We start from the raw sequence: 19,296 nt of genomic DNA on the forward strand, positions 1-19,296 counted from the left end.
GGAGGGGGATTAACCGGTGGGCCGATCCCTCCCCTCGGCGCCACGAGATGAGTTTCCTCGGGTGCTGCAGCGTTCCCAGAGCTCCGGAAGGCCGCGAGTCGGCAGGGTATTTTAAGTTCTTCCTTTTTCTTTCCTACCGCGCTGTTTGGAAACCACCACACCCCCCCCCCCCCCTCCCAGGATGCCATGAGGGCTATCGTGCTCAGCATGTGGGGAGGCGGGGTTGCGCCTCTCGAGGGACGGGGCTTGAGCCCGCTGCCTCCCCGGGGGGAAGGGCTCTTCCGGGGGGAGATTTTGGGCCCATTTTGCCACGAGGCGCAGAACAGCGATCGCGATCACATCCGGGTCCGTCGCTGGCGCGCGCGGGAACGGCGGACATTTTGTCGGAGCCCTGCCTGCTGACTGGGGGAGAGGATTCTCCGACTTCTCCTCCCAATGAGCTCAGTTTCAAATCATATAGCCAATCTTTAAGTCCTCCCTATCCGAGGGGGTCATTATCAAAATGCGTTAGGGCGCTAATGCCAGCAATAACGCCTTAACACATGCAATAAATACCGCATCATGAAATACATATGCAAATTCAAAAATGTTGTTCAAGTGGGAGGAGTTTGGGTGGAGTAAATGGAAATGAAGGTTGCTTAACGTTGTGTGCGATAAAGTAACACACTATCATGGGATTTAATGCTGGAAATAACTACACCTTTTTTTTTCTTGGCGTTATGCCTGCAATAGCTGTGCGTTACAGCTGAAATGAGATTTATCGCAAATCCCATTTTGGGAGAGGGAGGGGGGAGAGACCCTCTGTGGAGGCCTGCTGATTTTTTAGCTATTTATGCCTCTGTAAGAGGGGGGCACTAGTAACTCGGGGTGAGGTTTCTGAGGTAAGTTGGGTTTTAGGGGGCAGTTTAACATGCACAGTCATACGTACGAACAGCACAGATACCATCCGCAACCATTTAATATGATTTGGAGGGATGAAAGGTGAAAAGAGTAGATTTGTACCATGTTCTCTGTACCTTGCTTGATTGTAAGCAAGTGCAGCCCACAAAGATGAGAATTGTACTCTCAACCTAGTTTGTTGAACTCATAGCTGCTATCAAGCTAGGGCGAGAGTACATTGTACAAATCTTTGTGTACCTTTCCTCACTCCAAATCACATCAAATCTTCTCTGATGTGTACTGTGCTGTTGGTACCTCTGTGCATGTAAAACTGCCCTCCAAACCCTAGACCACCACCAAAACTTCACCTAGAGTTACTAGTTGACCCTCCTACCGTGGTATAAATAGTTGACTAATATGTGTGCCTCCCCAGAGGTGTGTTCTCTCTCTCGCTTGCTCTCTCTCTCTTTTTCTCTCAGAAGGAAGAAAATAGACATATTAGATCGCGAAACATGGCTAACATATTATAAAAATCAGATGAATTACCAACATAGTGATGGCACAAAGTTGTTAAATGATCTTTTACACCATAGAGCAACCAGATCACTATTTGTATTTAGACATAAATTGTTTCAATATGGCAACAAGTTAGGCCATACAGGGACAGTATTTCTGATGCTGTAGTGGATGATCCTCTGGGAACTAGTGACCACCGGATGGTGCGTTTCATTATTAGGACGCAAGAAATGAAAGTTCGTTCTAAAGCAAGGGTCCTAGACTTCAAGAAAACTAATTTTCTCAAAATGGGCGAGTACCTCAAGGAGTTGTTAGCTGGATTAGTAAAGCTAGGGGAAGTAGAGGGGCAGTGGGCAAAACTAAAAGGATATGTCATAAGGGCACCTAATCATTTTGTTAGGAATGTAAATAAAGGGAAGAGGAAAAAGAGGCTGTTGTGGTTTTCTGAAGAAGTAGCTGAAAAAATATGGGAGAAGAGGTTAGCATTCATAAACTACAAGAGATCGCAGAAAGAGGAAGACAGGCAACAATTTCTGGAAAAATTGAGATGTGAAAGTAGTAATGAATGTGAAAATTCAAATAGAAGAAAAAATAGAAAATGGTAAAACAGGAGGACAAGAATTTTTTTTAGATATGTTAGTGATAGGAAATGCAAAAATGGCATTGTGAAACTCTAAGTTAAAGGGGAGAAAAATGTAGAGGCTGAGGAAAAAGCAAAATTGCTTAACAAATATTTCTTTTCTGTGTTCACTGTGGAAGGGCTTGGAGCAGGTCTACATAAAACAAACACAAATAAGATGGGAAGTGAAGTAAACCTCAATTTTCAATTTTCAGAACAGTGTGTTCATGAGGAGCTAATTAAACTTAAAGTAGATAAGGCAATGGGGCCAGTTGGGCTACATCCAAAGGAATTAAGAGATTTCCTGGCAGCTCTGCTGGCTGACCTTTTCAACGCATCTTTAGAGTCTGGAGTAGTTCCGGAGGACTGGAAAAGAGCGGATGTGGTTCTTATTCATAAAAGTGGAAGGAAGAAGGAAGCTGGGAACTTCAGGCCAATTAGTCTGAACACTGTGGTGAGAAAACTAATGAAATCGTTGCTAAAGCAGAGGTTAGTGCAATTTTTGGAATCCAATGGATTGCAAGATTTGAGGCAGCATGGTTTTACCAGAGGTAAATCTTTTCAGATGGTTCTGATCAATGTTTTGATAGGCTGATCAGAGTTGGATCAAGGGAGACTACTAGACATAGGGCCAGATTTTCAACGCCCTACGCACGCTGGGCCTATTTTACAAAGGCTTGGTGATGCACGTAAAGCCCTGGTATGCGTCTAAGTCCCGGGGTTTTGAAAAAGGGGCGGGCCCAGAGGCCTCCAACACAGCGGCCATTTGCTGCTGTGTCAGAGGATCGCGTGCCGACAGGCGCAAGAGGTAAGATAAAGGTCGGGGGGGGGGGTTTAGGATAGGGCTAGGGGGTGGAAGGGGGAAGGGAGGTTAGGTTAGGTGGTCAGGAAGTTCCCTCCCCGCGGTTCCCTCCCCGCGGTTCCCTCCCAGGGTGGTCAGGAAGTTCCCTCCCCGCGGTCTTCACCCATTCCCTTCACCCGTTCCCTCCCAGGGAACTTCCTGGGAGGGAACGGGTGAAGGGAATGGGTGAAGACCGCGGGCATTGGCGCGCACAAGGTGCACAATTGTCCGCCATCCATGTATGCATGCCAGGTAGCGCATGCACATGGACGCCTGCGCGTAGGTTTTAAAATTTACCCCATAGTGTACTTGGATTTTAGCAAGGGCTTTGACATAGTTCCACACAGAAGACTTTATAAATTGTATGCCCTTGGTATGGATCCTAAAGTGGGTTAGAAACTGGTTGAGAGGGAGTCAACGTAGGGCAGTGGTAAATTAAGTTTTCTCTGAGGAGGGGTTTGTGCTTGGACCGGTTCTTTTCATCATTTTTGCGAGTGACATAACAGAAGGATTGTTGGGAAAGGTTATATTTTTGCCGATGATACCAAAATCTGTAACAGAGTGGACAGCCAAGAAGGAGTATAAAACATGAGATGGGATCTAGCAAAGCTCAAAGAATGGTCTAAAGTCTGGCAGCTAAGATTTAAAGCTTAAAAATCTAGAGAAATGTATTAGTATGCAAAAATCCAAGGGGGGAACGTATAGTATTGGAAGTAAAATTCTTCTAAGACAAATCAAGAGCAGGATCTGGGGATAATTGTATCTGATGATCTTAAGGTGGCCAAACAAGTGAAGGTGTTATTGCCCCTGTATAGATCCCTGGAATAATGTGTACAGTTCTGGAGATTGTACCTTCAAAACAATATCCAGAGGGTGGCTTCTAAAATGGTCAGTGGTTTCATTCTAAAGCATATGGGGATAGACTTAAAAATGTAAACGTGTATACCCTAGAGCAGGGGTGGGCAATTCCAGTCCTCGAGGGCCACAAACCTGTCGAGGTTTTAGGATATCCTAATGAATATGCATGACATAGATTTGCATACAACTGAGGCAGAGTGCATGCAAATCTCTCTGATGCATATTCATTAGGGATATCCTGAGAACCAGACTGGTTTGTGGCCCTCGAGGACCGGAGCTGCCCACCCCTGCCCTAGAGGAAAGGCAAGATAGGGTAGGTATGATAGTGATATTGAAATATGTTTTTCAAGGACAGGAGGTGAGCCTTTTTCAATGAAAAAGAGGCTCCAGAACAAGGGGTCATGAGATGAGATTGAAAGGGGGTAGACTCAGGAGTAATCTTAGGAAATATTTCTTTATAGAGCATGGTGGATGTGTGGAAGTGCCTCTTAGTGGAATCCGTGGAGACAAAAACAGTATCTGAATTCATGAAAGCATCAGATAAATACATGGGATCTCTAAGGAAGTGATGAGAATTTTAATGTTAATTAATTGGACGGATGGGCAGACTGGATGGGCCATAGTCTTTTTCTGCCGTCATGTTTCTATGTTAGCAAATTTGGCCAAAGCACAGTTAAAGTGGTATAAAAAATGAACAGGACTCTTTGATTACCTCTACTGAGGACATTGGAGAAGCCTTTAAAAATGATCACAGCCTTTATGCTAAAGAACCAGCTAATGAGGTACCCAAACAAAAGTTTCTTAGTGTCTAGTCAGATTAATCCAGAACCAGTGGGTTGTGCACCTCTACCAGCAGATGGAGACAGAGCAAAGCAGTGACTTCAGCGTGCCAGTATTCTCAGTCTCCAGCAGATGATGGACATGCATCTCCCTACTGGGGATTGCTTCAAGTTTTTAGAAGGAGAAATAAAATGAAACTTAATTTGCCCCACTCTCCTGCGGTGATACCAAATGGTCCCTCCCCCAGTTGAGAATTCCCGAGGTGATTTCTGTGGTTCCTCAGATGAATGCCTTGGTCCAGTAGCTGGTTTTATCAGCCGGCATGGACTTAGCTGTTAAAACAGCTGAAAGTCAGCGAGTGCAGGAAGCCGAGCACAGCGGTGATGATATATGCGCTCTCTCCCCGCAGCTGGAGACCATCTCTGAATTCAGCCAGGAAGGACTGAGCTCAGGTAAGGATTAATTAAAACAAAAAAAAAAAAAAGGAAGACAGAGAAAGGAGGGTTTTTTTTGTAGGGCTATTCCGACATTTGTTCCCACTCCCGAGGGATGTTAAGGGACATGGGCAGCCTGGTGGGTTGAGCAGCTCTTCTGGGCTAGGCCCCGCTCTTGGGCTTTTCTATGTGCACTGGTTGGTAGGCTGTGCCGGAGTTTTTGTGCGCCTTTTCCTGCACGTTAGGCTGCCCTCTTCAGGAGCGTTGATCCATGCAAGTGTGTCTGACTGTGTATCCAGGTTGTACGTACAGTTTTGGGCGCTTAGTCAGATGCCTGCTTGGGCTTCCAGGTGATAGCAGTGTCCATGTTAGGCGTACAATTTAGGCCGCATTGGTTGTGCACTTAAGTTTGGGATGCTTGACCTCGGGGTGCCTAAATTTTGGACGCATAGGTTTTGGGTTCCTAAATTTTGGATACAAGACTATTTTAAACATGAATTCAGCTGGACACACACCTTCAGTCACCTATTGAGCATACTGTGACAGCCTGATGGTGCCTATAGCTAAGAAACCTAAATACCTTTCCCTCCATGCTGCCTGTCATATTCAGACATCTCAGCCTGGCATTTCCTCTAACTTGTGCTAGCGCTGCTTAGAGGTTCAGGGAGCATTATCTTCCTCTAATTTTACTAAGCCTGGTTCTTTTCAGCCTTAATGAGGGCCTGGGTAAAGACATGTCAGGAAGGGCGCCTGAGCTTGGAACTCCCTTAACTGGTTCATCAGTTGGGGAAGGTAGCTCAGTGGGCACAGCACAGATGCCTTCTGGTTTTGGCATGGATCCTTCTGCCTTTTCTAGGGTACAACTTTTTTCAAGGATTATAATGCTTTCTTCAGGCACTGTCCTCAGCCCCGTCCAATCCTGCCAGGTCAGAGTCGCAGATGGTGATCTCTCACTCACCTGGTACTATTGTTAAGTGCTGCAGTACACCTAGATCGGCAGCAGGATTTCCCGATAGGGATCCGGATGGCACAGATGATGAGACTGATCCTGACTCTCTGGAGAATTGGGAAATTCCTCGGAGACTGGAACTGTATAGAACTATGTAGCGGTTCTTTCATAGAGATGAGCTACTGGCTCTGATTTCCCAGAAATTAACGATGCTGGGAGCACCTGGGGCAGATTCATATCTGAGCCAAAGAAAAATCCCATTTTGATTTCTTTGCATAAAGTCTCTTGTCTTTTCTCTGTTATGGAGGCCATTCAAGAACTGGTTGATCTTGACTGGGGCGCCCTGGAATCTAATTTCAAAGGGGGTCTGGTTTTGGAAGGCCTATACTCCTTGGATCCAGTGGTGAGAGAGCATTTGCTTTTTCCCAAATTGGATGCACTTGTCTGTGCCATCTCTAAGCAGACAAATATCCCCATGGAGGGAGGAGCAGCCTTGAAGGATGTGCACAATGGAAGGATTGAGGCCATCCTTAAGAATTTGAAGCAGTGGTGATGACCTTACAGATAGCTTCTTGTTGTTTCCTGATGGCTCACTCTTGTTTACTTCTCTCTCAGGAGGTTGATAACTCTGGAATGAATTCCAGGGCAGTTATGGAGCCAGAAGCCGCCTTTTTGGCAGATATGGGCTGCGATTTGGTCCGCACCTTGGCCAGAGGGGTGGGTTCAGTAATAGCAGCCAGGTATTAGTTATGGCTGAGAAATTGGTCGACCAATGCGACTACCAAGACTAACCATATGAAACTGTCCTTTAAAGGCTCGCTTTTGTTTGGGAGTAAGTTGGTGAAAATGGCCAATAAGTGGGGTGAATTTTCTGCTTCCTCGGTTGCCGGTGAATAAGAAGCAGATGACCGCACTCCTTTGACATGAGAGGTCATGCTATGGAATCCAAGTGTTTTCGACCCTACAGAGGAGCGACCTTTCAGAGGACTCAATCTTTCAGTAGGTCTGAGTCCTTTCATCCCAGACAGCCCAAATGGGATGTGGGCTCAGGTAGTGGAGCCTCCTGAGCCTCTAAGTGAAGGTTTGCTGACCCACCCCTGGGAAGAGGAGATAGGGAGGGTGCCTCTCTCTCTTTTATCAGAGGTGGGTTGAATTCACTTCGGACCAGTGGGTCCTGGAGGTGATATGAGAGGGAAATGTGCTGGAGTTTCACAGTGTTCCTCAGGATGTATTAACTGTGTCTCCCTGCCACTCCCCGCGGAAGAAACAGGCAGTAGAGTGTACATTGTCAAGCTCCTCAGTCTGAATGCTGTGGTTCCAGTGCCCACGTCTCAACAAAATAGGGATCGATTTTCCATTTATTTCATTATGCCCAAGAAGAAGGGCTCCTTTGGTCCCATCCTGAACCTCAAAAGGGTCAACCTGCATTTGCAGGTGACTCATTTTCATATGGAAACATTACACTCAGTGATAATGGCCATGAAGTTAGGGGAAATTTCTGACCTCCTTGGACCTGTCCGAGGCGTACCTGCATATTTCCATCCAACTAGAGCACCATCATTTTCTGTGAATCGCGGTTTTGGGATGCCATTATCAATTTCAGGCACTGTCTGTTGGTCTGGCTACCGCTCCCAGAACATTTTCCAAGATTATGGTGGTGGTGGCAGCGGTGTTGAGAGAGGATGGGATCCTGGTACACCCATATTTGGGCAACTGGCTGATTCAGGCCAAGTCTCTGGAAGAGAGTCACCTGGTGACCCACAAGGTGATCTCCCTGTTGCAGGAGCTCGGCTGGGTGGTGAACCTGGCCAAGAGCAGTCTTCAGCCTTCTCAGTCGCTAGAGTATCTGTCAGTTCAACATGAAGCAGGGCAGGGTTTTCCTGCCAGAAGCTTGTATTCAGAAGTTGATGAACACTATATGCTTGGCAGTGTGGTCCTTTCTGCAAGTACTTGGTTTGTTAGCGGCCACCCTGGAAATGGTGCCGTGGGTAGGGACGCATATGCATCCTCTTCAGTGCTCCCTGTTGTCTCCTTGGAACCCTCAGTCTCAGGTCTATTCGATTTGGCTTTACCTGCCGATAGATATCTGCTTTCAACTACAGTGGTGATTACAAGAAAGGGAGCTTCTCTAAAGTCACCGGACTGGTTAGTACTGACAGTTGTGAGTCTCCAGAGTTGGGGAGCCTATTGTCAGGAACTGACAATGCAAGGGCGCTGGAGTGCAGAAGATTCTCTCTGGAACATCAATCGGCTGGAAGCCTGGGCGGTCTGGTTGGAATGCTTGCAGTTCAGTGGCAGGTTGCAGGGTCGAGTGGTCCAGATAATGTCAGACAGTGTAACGACAGTAGCTTACATCAATCGGCAGGGAGGAACCAAGAGCCAGCAAGTGTCACAGGAGATAGGCCAACTTATGGAATAGGCAGAAGTGCATCTTCATGAGATCTCGGCCTTGCACATTGCAGGAAAAGATAATGTTAGAGCAGACTTTCTCAGCAGGGAGAGTCTGGACCCAGGAGAATGGGTATCATCAGACTAGGTGATTCAGCTGATAGAGGATTGCTGGGGCCTTCCGTTTCTAGACCTGCTAGCAACGTTTTGCAATGTGAAGGATCCTCGCTTCTTCATTTGCAGGAGAGATCCTAAGTCCTTGGGTATCGAGGCTGTCGTGCAGGAATGGCATTAGACAAGTTGCTGTATGCCTTTCCCCATGGCCCATGTTGGGCAGAATGGCTTGGAGGGTTGAGGGTCACAGAGGGATGGTGCTTCTGGTGGCACCAGATTGGCCCAGGAGACCATGGTAGGCGGATCTATGTAGGCTCCTGGTAGACTTCCCCTCCAGTTTCCAGCGCACAGGGATCTGCTGCAGCAGGGTCTTGTTCTTCCCGAAGATACAACTCGATTTTGTCTTACGGTATGGCATTGAGAGGACTCGCTTGCTCAAGCATGGATATTCTACTGCGGTGAATGCAAACTTGCTACGAGCGAGAAAGTCCTCCACTTCCTTAGCCTATGTGCAGGTTTGGCGAGTGTTTGAGGCTTTGTGTGAAGATCGAAGTGTTCTTCCTTGTTCGGTTAAGATCGTGCTCATTTTGGAATTTTTGCAGGATGGATTGAATAAAGGGTTGGTCCTTAATTCTTTAAAGGTACAAGTGATGGCTGTTGCCTGTTTCAAAGGTCAGGTGAATGGTGGTCCTTTGTCAGCTCATCCAGTTGTGGCCCGTTTATTGAAAGGAGTGAAACAACTTCATCCTCCCTTGCGGTTACCGGTGCCCTTGTGGAGTCTTAATCCGGCTTTGGATTCTTTTTAGCGGGCCCTACATTTTAAACTGCTGTGTAACCTTTCCTTGCGGTTACTAGCCTTCAAAATTGGTGTTTCTTGTGGCCATTTGTTCTGTGCGTCAAATTTCCGAGCTGCAGGTCTTAACTTGCTGGGAGCCGATCCTCCGAGAGACTCCAGGGGCAATACAGCTGCATACTGTTTCTTCCATTTTGCCAAAAGTGGTCTCTGATTTTCACATGAATCAGTCCATTTCCCTGCTGTCTCTGGATAGGGAAAGAGATGTAGAGGAATATCGTATGTTGCGACCCTTGGATGTCAAGAGACATATCAAGAGGTATCTGGAGGTTTCTAAACCTTTCCAGAAGACGGATCGCCTGTTTGTCCTCCACGGTGGTAGTAAACGGGGCAAGCTGGCTTCATGGGCTTCTATAGCTCGCTGGATTAAGGAGGTGGTAACGGCCGCATACATGGATGCTGAACATTCGTTGCCTAGTCAGGCAGTGTCATGGGCGGAAGTTAGATTTTTGTCTCCAGTCGACATTTGCCGAGTTGCGACATGGTCCTCCTTACACACCTTTTCCAGGCATTATTGTCTGGATGTGCAGGCCCAATAGGACGCAGCCTTTGCATGTGCGGTTTTAACTGGACCACGGACAGCCTACCGCCCTATGCGGGAGTAGCTTAGTTACATCCTACTAGTTCTGGATTCATTTGACTAGACGCTAAGAAATGAGAAATTACCACTTACCTGATGATTTCCTTTTCTTTAGGATAGTCAGATGAATCCAGCTTCCCGTCCTTGGCTGCAGAATGATTGTGCTATGGACCTCCTGCGTGGCTACATGTTTCATGGTAAGTGTTAGTCCAGTCCTTAGACTAGTGTTGATGTTTTCTTTGTCTGAGCTCAGTGGTTCCTCTTGGCTGAGTGCTGAAATGGTTATCTGTTATTGATCAAGTTTTGCTAGTCTGTCCACAGTTGGCTTTTGAAGAGAATACTGGCAGGCTGATGTCACTGCTGGAGTATATATACTGTGATGTCAACTTTGCTCCGTCTCCATCTGCTGCTAAAGGTGCATAACCCACTTGTTCTGGATTCATCTGACTAGCCTAAAGAAAAGGAAATTATCAGGTAAGTAGTGATTTCTCATTTTTGTCTGACATTGTTACCTCATTTAATGGAGTCCATTTTGGAGAGGTTGAATAAGCAGATTTCAGTGCAGGAGTCCTTCAGGTGATTCGAGATCTACATAACCTTAAATCACCTAGCCCGGATGAACTTCCAGCAATATTTTACAAGATGCTTCAAGACTCCTTAATTCTGTTGAGGGAACTAATTGAATATATGATCAGAGAAGGTGTTATTCCTAAAACCATGCAGATGGAAGCTATTACAGTCCTTTCGAAGCTGGGTAGGGACTTCTCAAGCCCTGGATTATATAAACCAATCTTTCTTTTGAACCAATACGTCAAAATATATGCAGAAATCATTGCAAATAGACTCAAAACAGTCATGCTGAATTTAATATCACCAGAGCAGACAGGTTTTGGGTTTGGGAGGAAATCATTAGAAAATATTAGGAAACTGTTACTAGCTTTAGAGTCCTATAAGCATTTAAATCCCAAGGATCCACTAGTAGTAAATTTTGATGCAGAGAAAGACTTTGACAGAGTGTCTTGGGATTTTTTACATACTGTATTCTTGAAATATGGCTTTTTTTGATTTATTCATGCCACGATTAAGCTACTATATTCGAATCCAAGGGCCTATATAATACATTCCATTACTGACAGTAAAGACTGACAGTAAATTTGGGCAAGCAGTTTTGCACAACTTCTTCTCACTGTAGTCCACTCTCCACAGTGGAGTTCAGATTACTTACTCAGTAAATACTCCGCTGCAGTTCTTAGCTTTGGTCCCCCCACATGTAATAGCTAATTCATCTTGCTTATCGATGAAAAAAGCAAGCTTGTTTACCATAAATAGAGTTTTCCAGAGATAGTAGGCAGAATTAGCCATGGAATACCTGACCGCCTCTCTGGAGAGTTGATTGCTTAGCTAGAATTAGCTCTGATTTAGACTGAGGAGGCTCACTAGAGTTCATGCTCACTAGAGTTCAAAGCTCTACTAGATAGGAGAGACTAGTCCATTCAATGCTGCCAGATGACGACACCCACATGTAATGGCTAATTTATCCTGCTATCTAAAGAAAACACCGTTTATAGTAAGAAAACCTGCTTATTACCATGTTACCTAGAGTCAATAAAATCTGGGTAATAAGGTTAAAAGGTGGAACTTGTACTGGAGATTTGTAAAGATACTATGCATATAATTGTGACCATATACTACCATACTAGATTGACATAAGTTTATTTATGTCTTTGTGAACCTATGCATATTGTTTGTGTGGTTATAAATTAAAAAAAAAATCTACTTGTAAATTGGTCCTCTCACCGCCTTTATTTTCTGTTCACTCAACAGTCAGGGAAAGAAAGTCTGAATGATAAGCATCCATTTGGCATATATATTGTATGTGTAGATTATACCTATTACTACTTCTATAGCACTATAGGGTGAGTGCAGTGCTTTACAGATACACAGTGGAGACCAGACTTGCTCCATGGGAGCTTACAATCTTATCAGGCCACTGGCAAGACAAATGGATTCATTTTATCCTTTTTCCAATGTTAAGAAGGCCTCATCCACTAGGTGACTTCTACAGATATCTCTGATCTCTTGTTCCTTCTTGTACAGGCTCATGATGAGGTTTGCCCTAAGTTTCCACTGACTTGTGAAGGGTGTGGAAGGAAAAAGATACCCAGAGAGAAGGTAAGGGAGTATTAATAAGGGGTGGGAGCTTGCAGTAAAAAATGGTTGTGAGGTCAAGAATCTTGTATTTCCTAGCGTGTATCCAGATGGACTCGGGGCCAATGGGTATAGTGTACTCCTGATAGCAGATGGGAGACGGAGTCAGATTTCAAAGCTGACGTCAGCCTACATATACCCATGCAGGAAGCTCTGGTCTTCAGTATTTCTCCATCTCCTAAAACAGATACACATCCACACACTAGAATAGTGTTAGCAATTCTAAAACAAAGAAGAAAGAAAATTTACCTCAAGAAGACGAGCCCCGCTCTACTGTGGTGATACCTAAGGGTCCCTCCTCCAGTCGAGATTTCCTGAGGTGATTTCCAAAATCCCTCAGAGGTAAGCCTCTGTCCGGTAGCCGGCTCCCGACATGGACTTAGCCCCAGGGTGGCTTAGAGGCAGCGGGTATTGAATAGAGCGCGGCGGTGAAGGTATTTCCCTCTTCCCCCCCACCCCCCTCCCAGCAGCCGGAGACCGCCCGGCACGAGACTGGGAAACGCCGAGACCAGGTAAGGCAGAAACCTTCTTTTAATCTCCGGTCTCCGAGGCTCGAATTTCCATACAGATCGTCCCTTCCGACGTCTGTTAAATCGGGTTGAGCAGCTCCGTCCTAGCTAGACCCCGATCCAGTGCGAGGGTCCACACAAGTGGAGACCCTCCGGGGGGGGGGGGGTTTGCCATCTTGCCAGCATGGTCGTCAGCGCCATTTCCCCCCTTGACCCCGCCGTATTGTCCGCACAACTGAGCCATGCGCACAGCAGTGAGCCGTGCGCACAACAGACTTGTGCACACAGTGGCGCACGCTACAGTGCCGGGGGCTTAGCAGCCCGCTGTTACGACTTGTGAAAAACTGGATCCAAGAATAACCCTCAGTCTTACCTAGTCCACGATCATGTTCTTGAGTCCAGCAGCAAGAACTCTCAACACAGTACTGCGTCGAGGTGGTTCGCCGACAGCGAGGTCCTGTTCCAATCCAAGTCAGAAGGCAGGCGGCAGGTAGGCAAGTCCAGAATCCAATCCAAGTCAAAAGGCAGGCAGAGAAGTTAAAGCAAACGCTACTGAGCACCAGCACAGCAAGCCTGTAGCTGAGGCAAAGCTGTGCTGGGCTCAGCCCTTTAAATAGTTAGTTTTTCGCATGCAAACGCGTTGACTTCCGGGTGGGAGTCTGACGTCGTCTGATGGGCGGAGCTTGCGCGCGACTTGCGTCGGCCCGCGCTGCCACCGGAAGTCGACAAACATCATCTGAGTCGGCCCTCCCTGCCCGAGAACGCCGCGAGGTAACAGTACTCCCACCCCCCCCCACCCCACCCACAAAGGCTCCCTCTCCTGCTCCTGGGTTGAGGTTTGAGCGGAAAGCGTTTATGGAAGTCTCGTATTAAACGAGGGGCTTGTATATTATGGGCCGGTTCCCAGGAATTCTCCTCCAGACCATCATTTTTCCATGATAGCAAATATTGTAAAGCTCCCCTTACTTGTCTGACATCCAGGATTTCCTTCACTTCATATTGGTTATTATCTGGTAGAACAGATGGGTTCTTCAGCTTATTCCTTCTAGAAGGCCAGGATAATATTACTGGTTTTAATAATGAAATATGAAACACATCATGGATGCGCAATGTAGGTGGTAGCCGAAGTTTAAAAGACACCTCACTGATCTGTTTTTCAATAGGGAAGGGTCCAATAAATCTAGGTGCAAATTTTAGAGAGGGAATACGCAATTTGAGATTACGTGTGCTCAACCACACCAAGTCCCCGGGTTTAAGCGGAGTTCCAACTCTCCTACTTTTATCTGCTTGTTTTTTCATCTGGGTAGAAGCTTTTCGTAATAGATCTTGTTTGTTCCCATAAGGTAGTCATGGAATGGACCACTTGCTCCACCGCTGAGCAAGATGAGGGAACGGTAAGAGGAAGAGGGATTCTTGGATGTCTTCCAAAGACCAGAAAGAAAGGTGATGATGCTGAAGCGTGATGAACATGATTATTATGGCAAAACTCAGCAATAAGGAGGCCCAATCATCTTGGCGTTGATTAACATAACGTAAAAATGTCTTGAGCGTTTGATTCGTTCGTTCTGTTAACCCATTAGACTGAGGGTGATAGGCGGAAGAGAAACTTAGGTCTATCCTGAATTTTTTGCAGAGATCCCTCCAGAAACTTGCCGTGAACTGAACTCCTCTGTAGGAAACGATACTAGATAGTAACCCATGGATTTGAAAGATATGTTGTACAAAAAGCCGCCCTAACTCTGGTGCTAGTCTATAAGATCGCCTGGAAAGGGTCCGTTCTCGAGCTCTTTCCTGAATTCGAAGATCAATTCGAATTGCCATACATATCAGTTCTTCGAAAGAGTCTGGAGTCTCACGGCCCGCTAACTCATCTTTAATGGCTTCGGCGAGTCCTTGCCTGAAAATGGCAGTCAGGCTGTCATTTCCCCATCTCAGTTCAGCTGCAAGCGTTCTAAACTGAACAGCATACTCTCCCACTGATCGTTCTCCTTGCTTGATTTGCAATAAGTCGGAAGCTGCTGACGTGGTACAACCAGGCTCGTCAAATATTAAACAAAATTCCTTTAAAAATTGTTCCAGGTTGTCCATCAAGGGGTTCTCTCGCTCCCAAAATGGTGAAGCCCACGCCAGGGCAGATCCCTCCAAAAGAGAGAGGATGAACGTAACCTTGGCTCGGTCTGTGGGAAACGAAGCGGCTTGAAGTGAAAAGTGCATTCGACATTGATTTAAGAATCCCCGACACAACTGAGGATTCCCATTAAAGCGTGGTGGGGGCTGTAGTCGTATAGGAGATGGAGGAGTTACTGAGGGAGTTGGACTTACCGAAGCCGCCACCGAAAGTGCGTCCATTCGAGCAGCTAATCTTTCCAGCACTCCGGTGACTTGGTCTAAAACTCCTTGTTGTTGAATATGTGTTGCCATACCAGGAATGGCTTGCAAGGCTGAGAGGTCTACAGGATCCATGGCCTCAGCTATCTGTTATGACTTGTGAAAAAGTGGATCCAAGAATAACCCTCAGTCTTACCTAGTCCACGATCGAGTTCTTGAGTCTGGCAGCAAGAACTCTCAACACAGTACTGCGTCGAGGCGGTTCGCCGACAGCAAGGTCCTGTTCCAATCCAAGTCAGAAGGCAGGCAGCAGGCAGGCAAGTCCAGAATCCAATCCAAGTCAAAAGGCAGGCAGAGAAGTTAAAGCAAACGCCACTGAGCACCAGCACAGCAAGCCTGTAGCTGAGGCAATGCTATGCTGGGCTCAGCCCTTTAAATAGTTTTTCGCACGCAAACACGTTGACTTCCGGGTGGGAGTCTGACGTCGTCTGATCGGCGGAGCTTGCGCCCGACTCTCATCGGCCCGCGCTGCCACCGGAAGTCAACGAATATCATCGGAGTCGGCCCTCCCTGCCCGAGAATGCCGTGAGGTAACACCCGCATAATCGGCCTGAGCTCACAAATGGGCCCGTGTGCACAGCGGCGCGCACATCTCGCCCAGGCGCACAAATAGGTAGCCTGAACGTGCATCCCGCACGCACATCGTCGGCGCACAACTAAGCCTCCCAGTGCGCATACCAATGCTCACAGACAAGTCTTAAATCACTCCACGCGCACAAGTCATGGCACCGCCGGCCAAGAAGATCAAGGGACAAGCCCTCTGCCCAGCTTGCCACCTGAGAGCTGCGCAACCTGAAGTGGCCTCAGCCTTATGCCAGCAGTGCGAAGATGCTCAGGGGGAACTAAGCAAGGCCTCCCACAGCCAGTAGAGGGTTCCAAATCCACTAACGATAGTACCCCAGACCTCTATATCTCCGACTCGGCACCTACACAGGAAGGCATCTCGGGGGCTTACACCATAAACCTGCCGAGATTCAATATGGGCCCAGGGATCTTCTCCTGGTTGGAATTTTTGAAAGGGCTACAAACCTTCGTCCAGGCAGAATCGGTACCGCCGGCAACACAGGCCCAGTCTCCACCAGAAGCACAAGATCTTCCAAGCACCTCTCAAGACGTGCCCCACCTAGGCAACAGCCTCCCTACAGGCGATACAGACACCTCGGGGGACGAGACTGACTCGCTTGAGGAAGGGGATATCCCTCCAGGGATGGAACCATACCAAACCATGCTGCAATTCTTCTCCAAAGATGAGTTACCAGCTCTCATGTCTCTGACCCTGAAGACGCTGGCCATTCCAGGCCTGGGTACCACAGCAGAGCCAAAGATAAACCCTGTCCTGCTGTCCCTCCGTCAGGCCTCATGTTATTTTCCAATGTTGCAGGCCGTACAAAAACTGATTGACCAGGAATGGAATGCCCCAGAGGCCAGCTTCAAAGGAGGATAAGCCCTATACCCCCGGGAACCCACGGCCAAGGAATTCCTATGGTTCCCAAAAGTGGACGCCATGGTCTGCGCCATCTCTAAGCGCATAACCATCCCGGTCGAAGGAGGAGCAGCACTCAAGGATGCCCAGGACAGACGTCAGGAAGCCATCCTTAAACAGTCCTTTGATGTAGCAACAATGACCCTGCAAATCGCGTTCTGCTGTGCCGTAGTAACACGTGCCTGCTTGCTTCTCTCCAGAGAAGCAAATACGTCCGCTGAAACATTAGAACCGGCGATATCCTTCCTCACGGATGCGACCTCTGATCTAGTGCGCACCTCAGCTAGGGCGTCTCCTCCATAGTGGCAGCCAGAAGACAACTATGGCTCCGAAATTGGTCGGCCGACGCAACCTCCAATGTGAACCTCAGAAGAATGCCCTTTAAAGGATCCCTCTTGTTTGGAAGCGAATTGGAGAAGTTAGCCAACAAATGGGGCAAATCTCCAGTACCTCGTCTACTGGAGGACAGGAACAAAAGAAACCAGCGCTCCTCCCCCCGAAGAACCAAGGGCAGAAGAGCCCAGCACTTTAGACCGTACAAGAACATATACTACCAAGCGCCCCGCAGGCAGGTCCCAGTCCTTTCGAAACAGACACAACAAGAGGGGAGCAGGCTCCGGCCATACCCCACAATGAGAATCAGCAGACCCATCCACAGGAAGAAGTAATAGGGGGCAGACTTACCCTCATCTACCAAAGTTGGGTCGAGATAAAGTCAGACAAGTGGGTCCTAACAATCATTCGAGAAGGATACTATCTGGACTTCCACAGCATCCCTCCAGACAAATTTGTGAGATCACCATTCCACACCCTCTCCAAGAGGACGGCAGTGGAAACCACACTGACAAACTACTCAGTCTAACGGCGATAACCTCTGTGCCCACGCACCAACAAAATACTGGTCACTATTCCATCTATTTTATCGTTCCCAAGAAGGAGGGAACGTTCCGGCCTATCCTGGACCTAAAGACTGTCAATCGTTACCTGAGAGTACCACACTTCTGCATGGAATCCCTACACTCAGACATAAGGGCAGTACAGCCGGGAGAATTCCTGACTTCACTGGATCTATCCGAAGCCTATCTCCACATCCCGGTCCATCACGACCATCAGCGCTTCCTATGCTTTGCAATACTGGACCATCATTACCAGTTCTCGGCGCTATCCTTCGGCCTAGCTATCACCCCTCAGACCTTCACCAAAATCATGGTGGTAATGGCAGCAACACTGAGGAAAGAAGGAATCCTCGTACACCCTTACCTGGACGATTGGCTGATCAGGGCAAAATCTCCAGAGGAAAGTCACCAGGCGACCACCAGAGTTAAGAATCTACTGCAGAGTCTCTGGTGGGTCGTCAACACAGCCAAGAGCTGCCTATAGTCGCTAGAGTACCTGGGAGTCTGCTTCGACACCAAGCAAGACAAGGTTGTCGTCCCACCCCCCCCCCTCCAAGGAGAAGGAAACTGATGGGTCAACTGCGAAAACTGTTGAACTATGCTTGCTTCAAGGTATGGGACTACCTCCAAGTCGTCCCATGGGCAAGGGCCCAATACAACGTTCCCTACTGTCACGATGGAACCCGACATCCCAGAACTACTCCATTCACCTCCAGCTACCAGCAGAGGTTCGGACCCAGCTCCAATGGTGGCTACAGGAAGACCATCTGAACAAGGGAGTAAAACTATCCCCACCGAACTGGCTCTTGCTCACCACGGATGTGAGTCTGCGAGGGTGGGGAGCCCACTGCCAGGAATTGGCGGCCCAGGGACAATGGGACAAGGAAGAGGCGGGATGGAACATAAACCGACTGGAAGCCTGAGCAGTCAGACTAGCCTCCCTACGATTCGGTCACAGACTCCGGGGAGAATCTGTCAGTCATGTTGGACAACGCCACAACAGTTTCCTACATCAACCGCCAGGGAGGAACCAGAAGCCAACAGATGTCCCTGGAAATAGACCCCCTCATGGCATGGGCGGAAGCAAACCTGCAAGGAATCTTGGCCGCCCACACCGCGGGAAACGACAGCGTCTCTGCGGACTCCCTCAGCAGAGAGAAGCTAGACCCAGGGGAATGGACGCTGTCTACCACAGCCTTCCAGTTGATAGTAAACTGCTGGGGAACCCCAGCCATGGATCTCCTGGCAACCCGGGCCAACGCCCAAGTTCCCAATTTCTTCAGCCACAGACGAGAACCGCACTCCGTGGGAATCGACGCCCTTGTCCAGACCTGGCCACAGGAAAACCTGCTGTACGCCTTTCCCCCATGGCCACTACTGGGCAGGATCATCCGCAAGAGAGAACACCACAGGGGACTCATATTTCTAGTGGCCCCGGACTGGCCAAGAAGGCCATGGTACGCAGACATGCGAAGACTTCTGGCAGGGAACCCTCTGTGCCTATCTCCACATAGGGATCTTCTCCGGCAAGGACTGATTCTCCACGAAGACCTGAATTGATTCTCTCTTACATCTGGCCATTGAGAGTACTCGCCTGAAGAAGAACAGATCCTCTAAGGCAGTGATTGACACCTTGCTCCGAGCATGCAAGTTCTCCACATCTCTAGCTTACTGTTGTAAATCTGATGCCTGGTGGGCGGAGCAATAAGATAGGAGTTATCAATCTGTTATGAAACTGCTCCCAAGAAGGGAGGAGCTAGCAATCTGATAGGTTTACTCCTGCAGTGGGGAGGAGTTAGCAGTCTGTTGTAGAACGACTCCTGAGAAGGAGGAGTTAGCAATCTATAGTGAACCACTAGGGAGCTAGCAATCTTGAATGCTATGACTACTGTGGAGGGAGGAGTAGCAACCTGTTATCAGCGGAGTGCTTGGAGAGGACACTCAGCTGTAGAGGAATGTAGATAGGTGGATGCTTGGGCCGATGGCAGATGACAGCGCCCC

At 47.9% G+C, this 19,296-nt stretch overlaps 1 protein-coding gene across 4 annotated transcripts in view; it reads left to right on the forward strand.

Moving 5' to 3' along the window:
- TRAF2 (TNF receptor associated factor 2) overlaps nt 1-19,296 on the forward strand; it is a 156,134-nt gene that overhangs the window by 86,937 nt on the left and 49,901 nt on the right. For 3 of the 4 annotated variants that reach the window (XM_029611590.1, XM_029611591.1, XM_029611588.1), the window contains exon 6: nt 11,909-11,983. The exons of the other annotated variant lie outside the window; for it this stretch is intronic. In XM_029611590.1, coding sequence (XP_029467450.1) covers nt 11,909-11,983 — 75 coding nt within the window. The remainder of the gene's footprint in view (nt 1-11,908; nt 11,984-19,296) is intronic. 4 annotated transcript variants of the gene reach the window in all.

This window comes from Rhinatrema bivittatum, chromosome 8 (assembly GCF_901001135.1).
Source record: "Rhinatrema bivittatum chromosome 8, aRhiBiv1.1, whole genome shotgun sequence".
Taxonomy (NCBI): Eukaryota; Metazoa; Chordata; class Amphibia; order Gymnophiona; family Rhinatrematidae; genus Rhinatrema; species Rhinatrema bivittatum.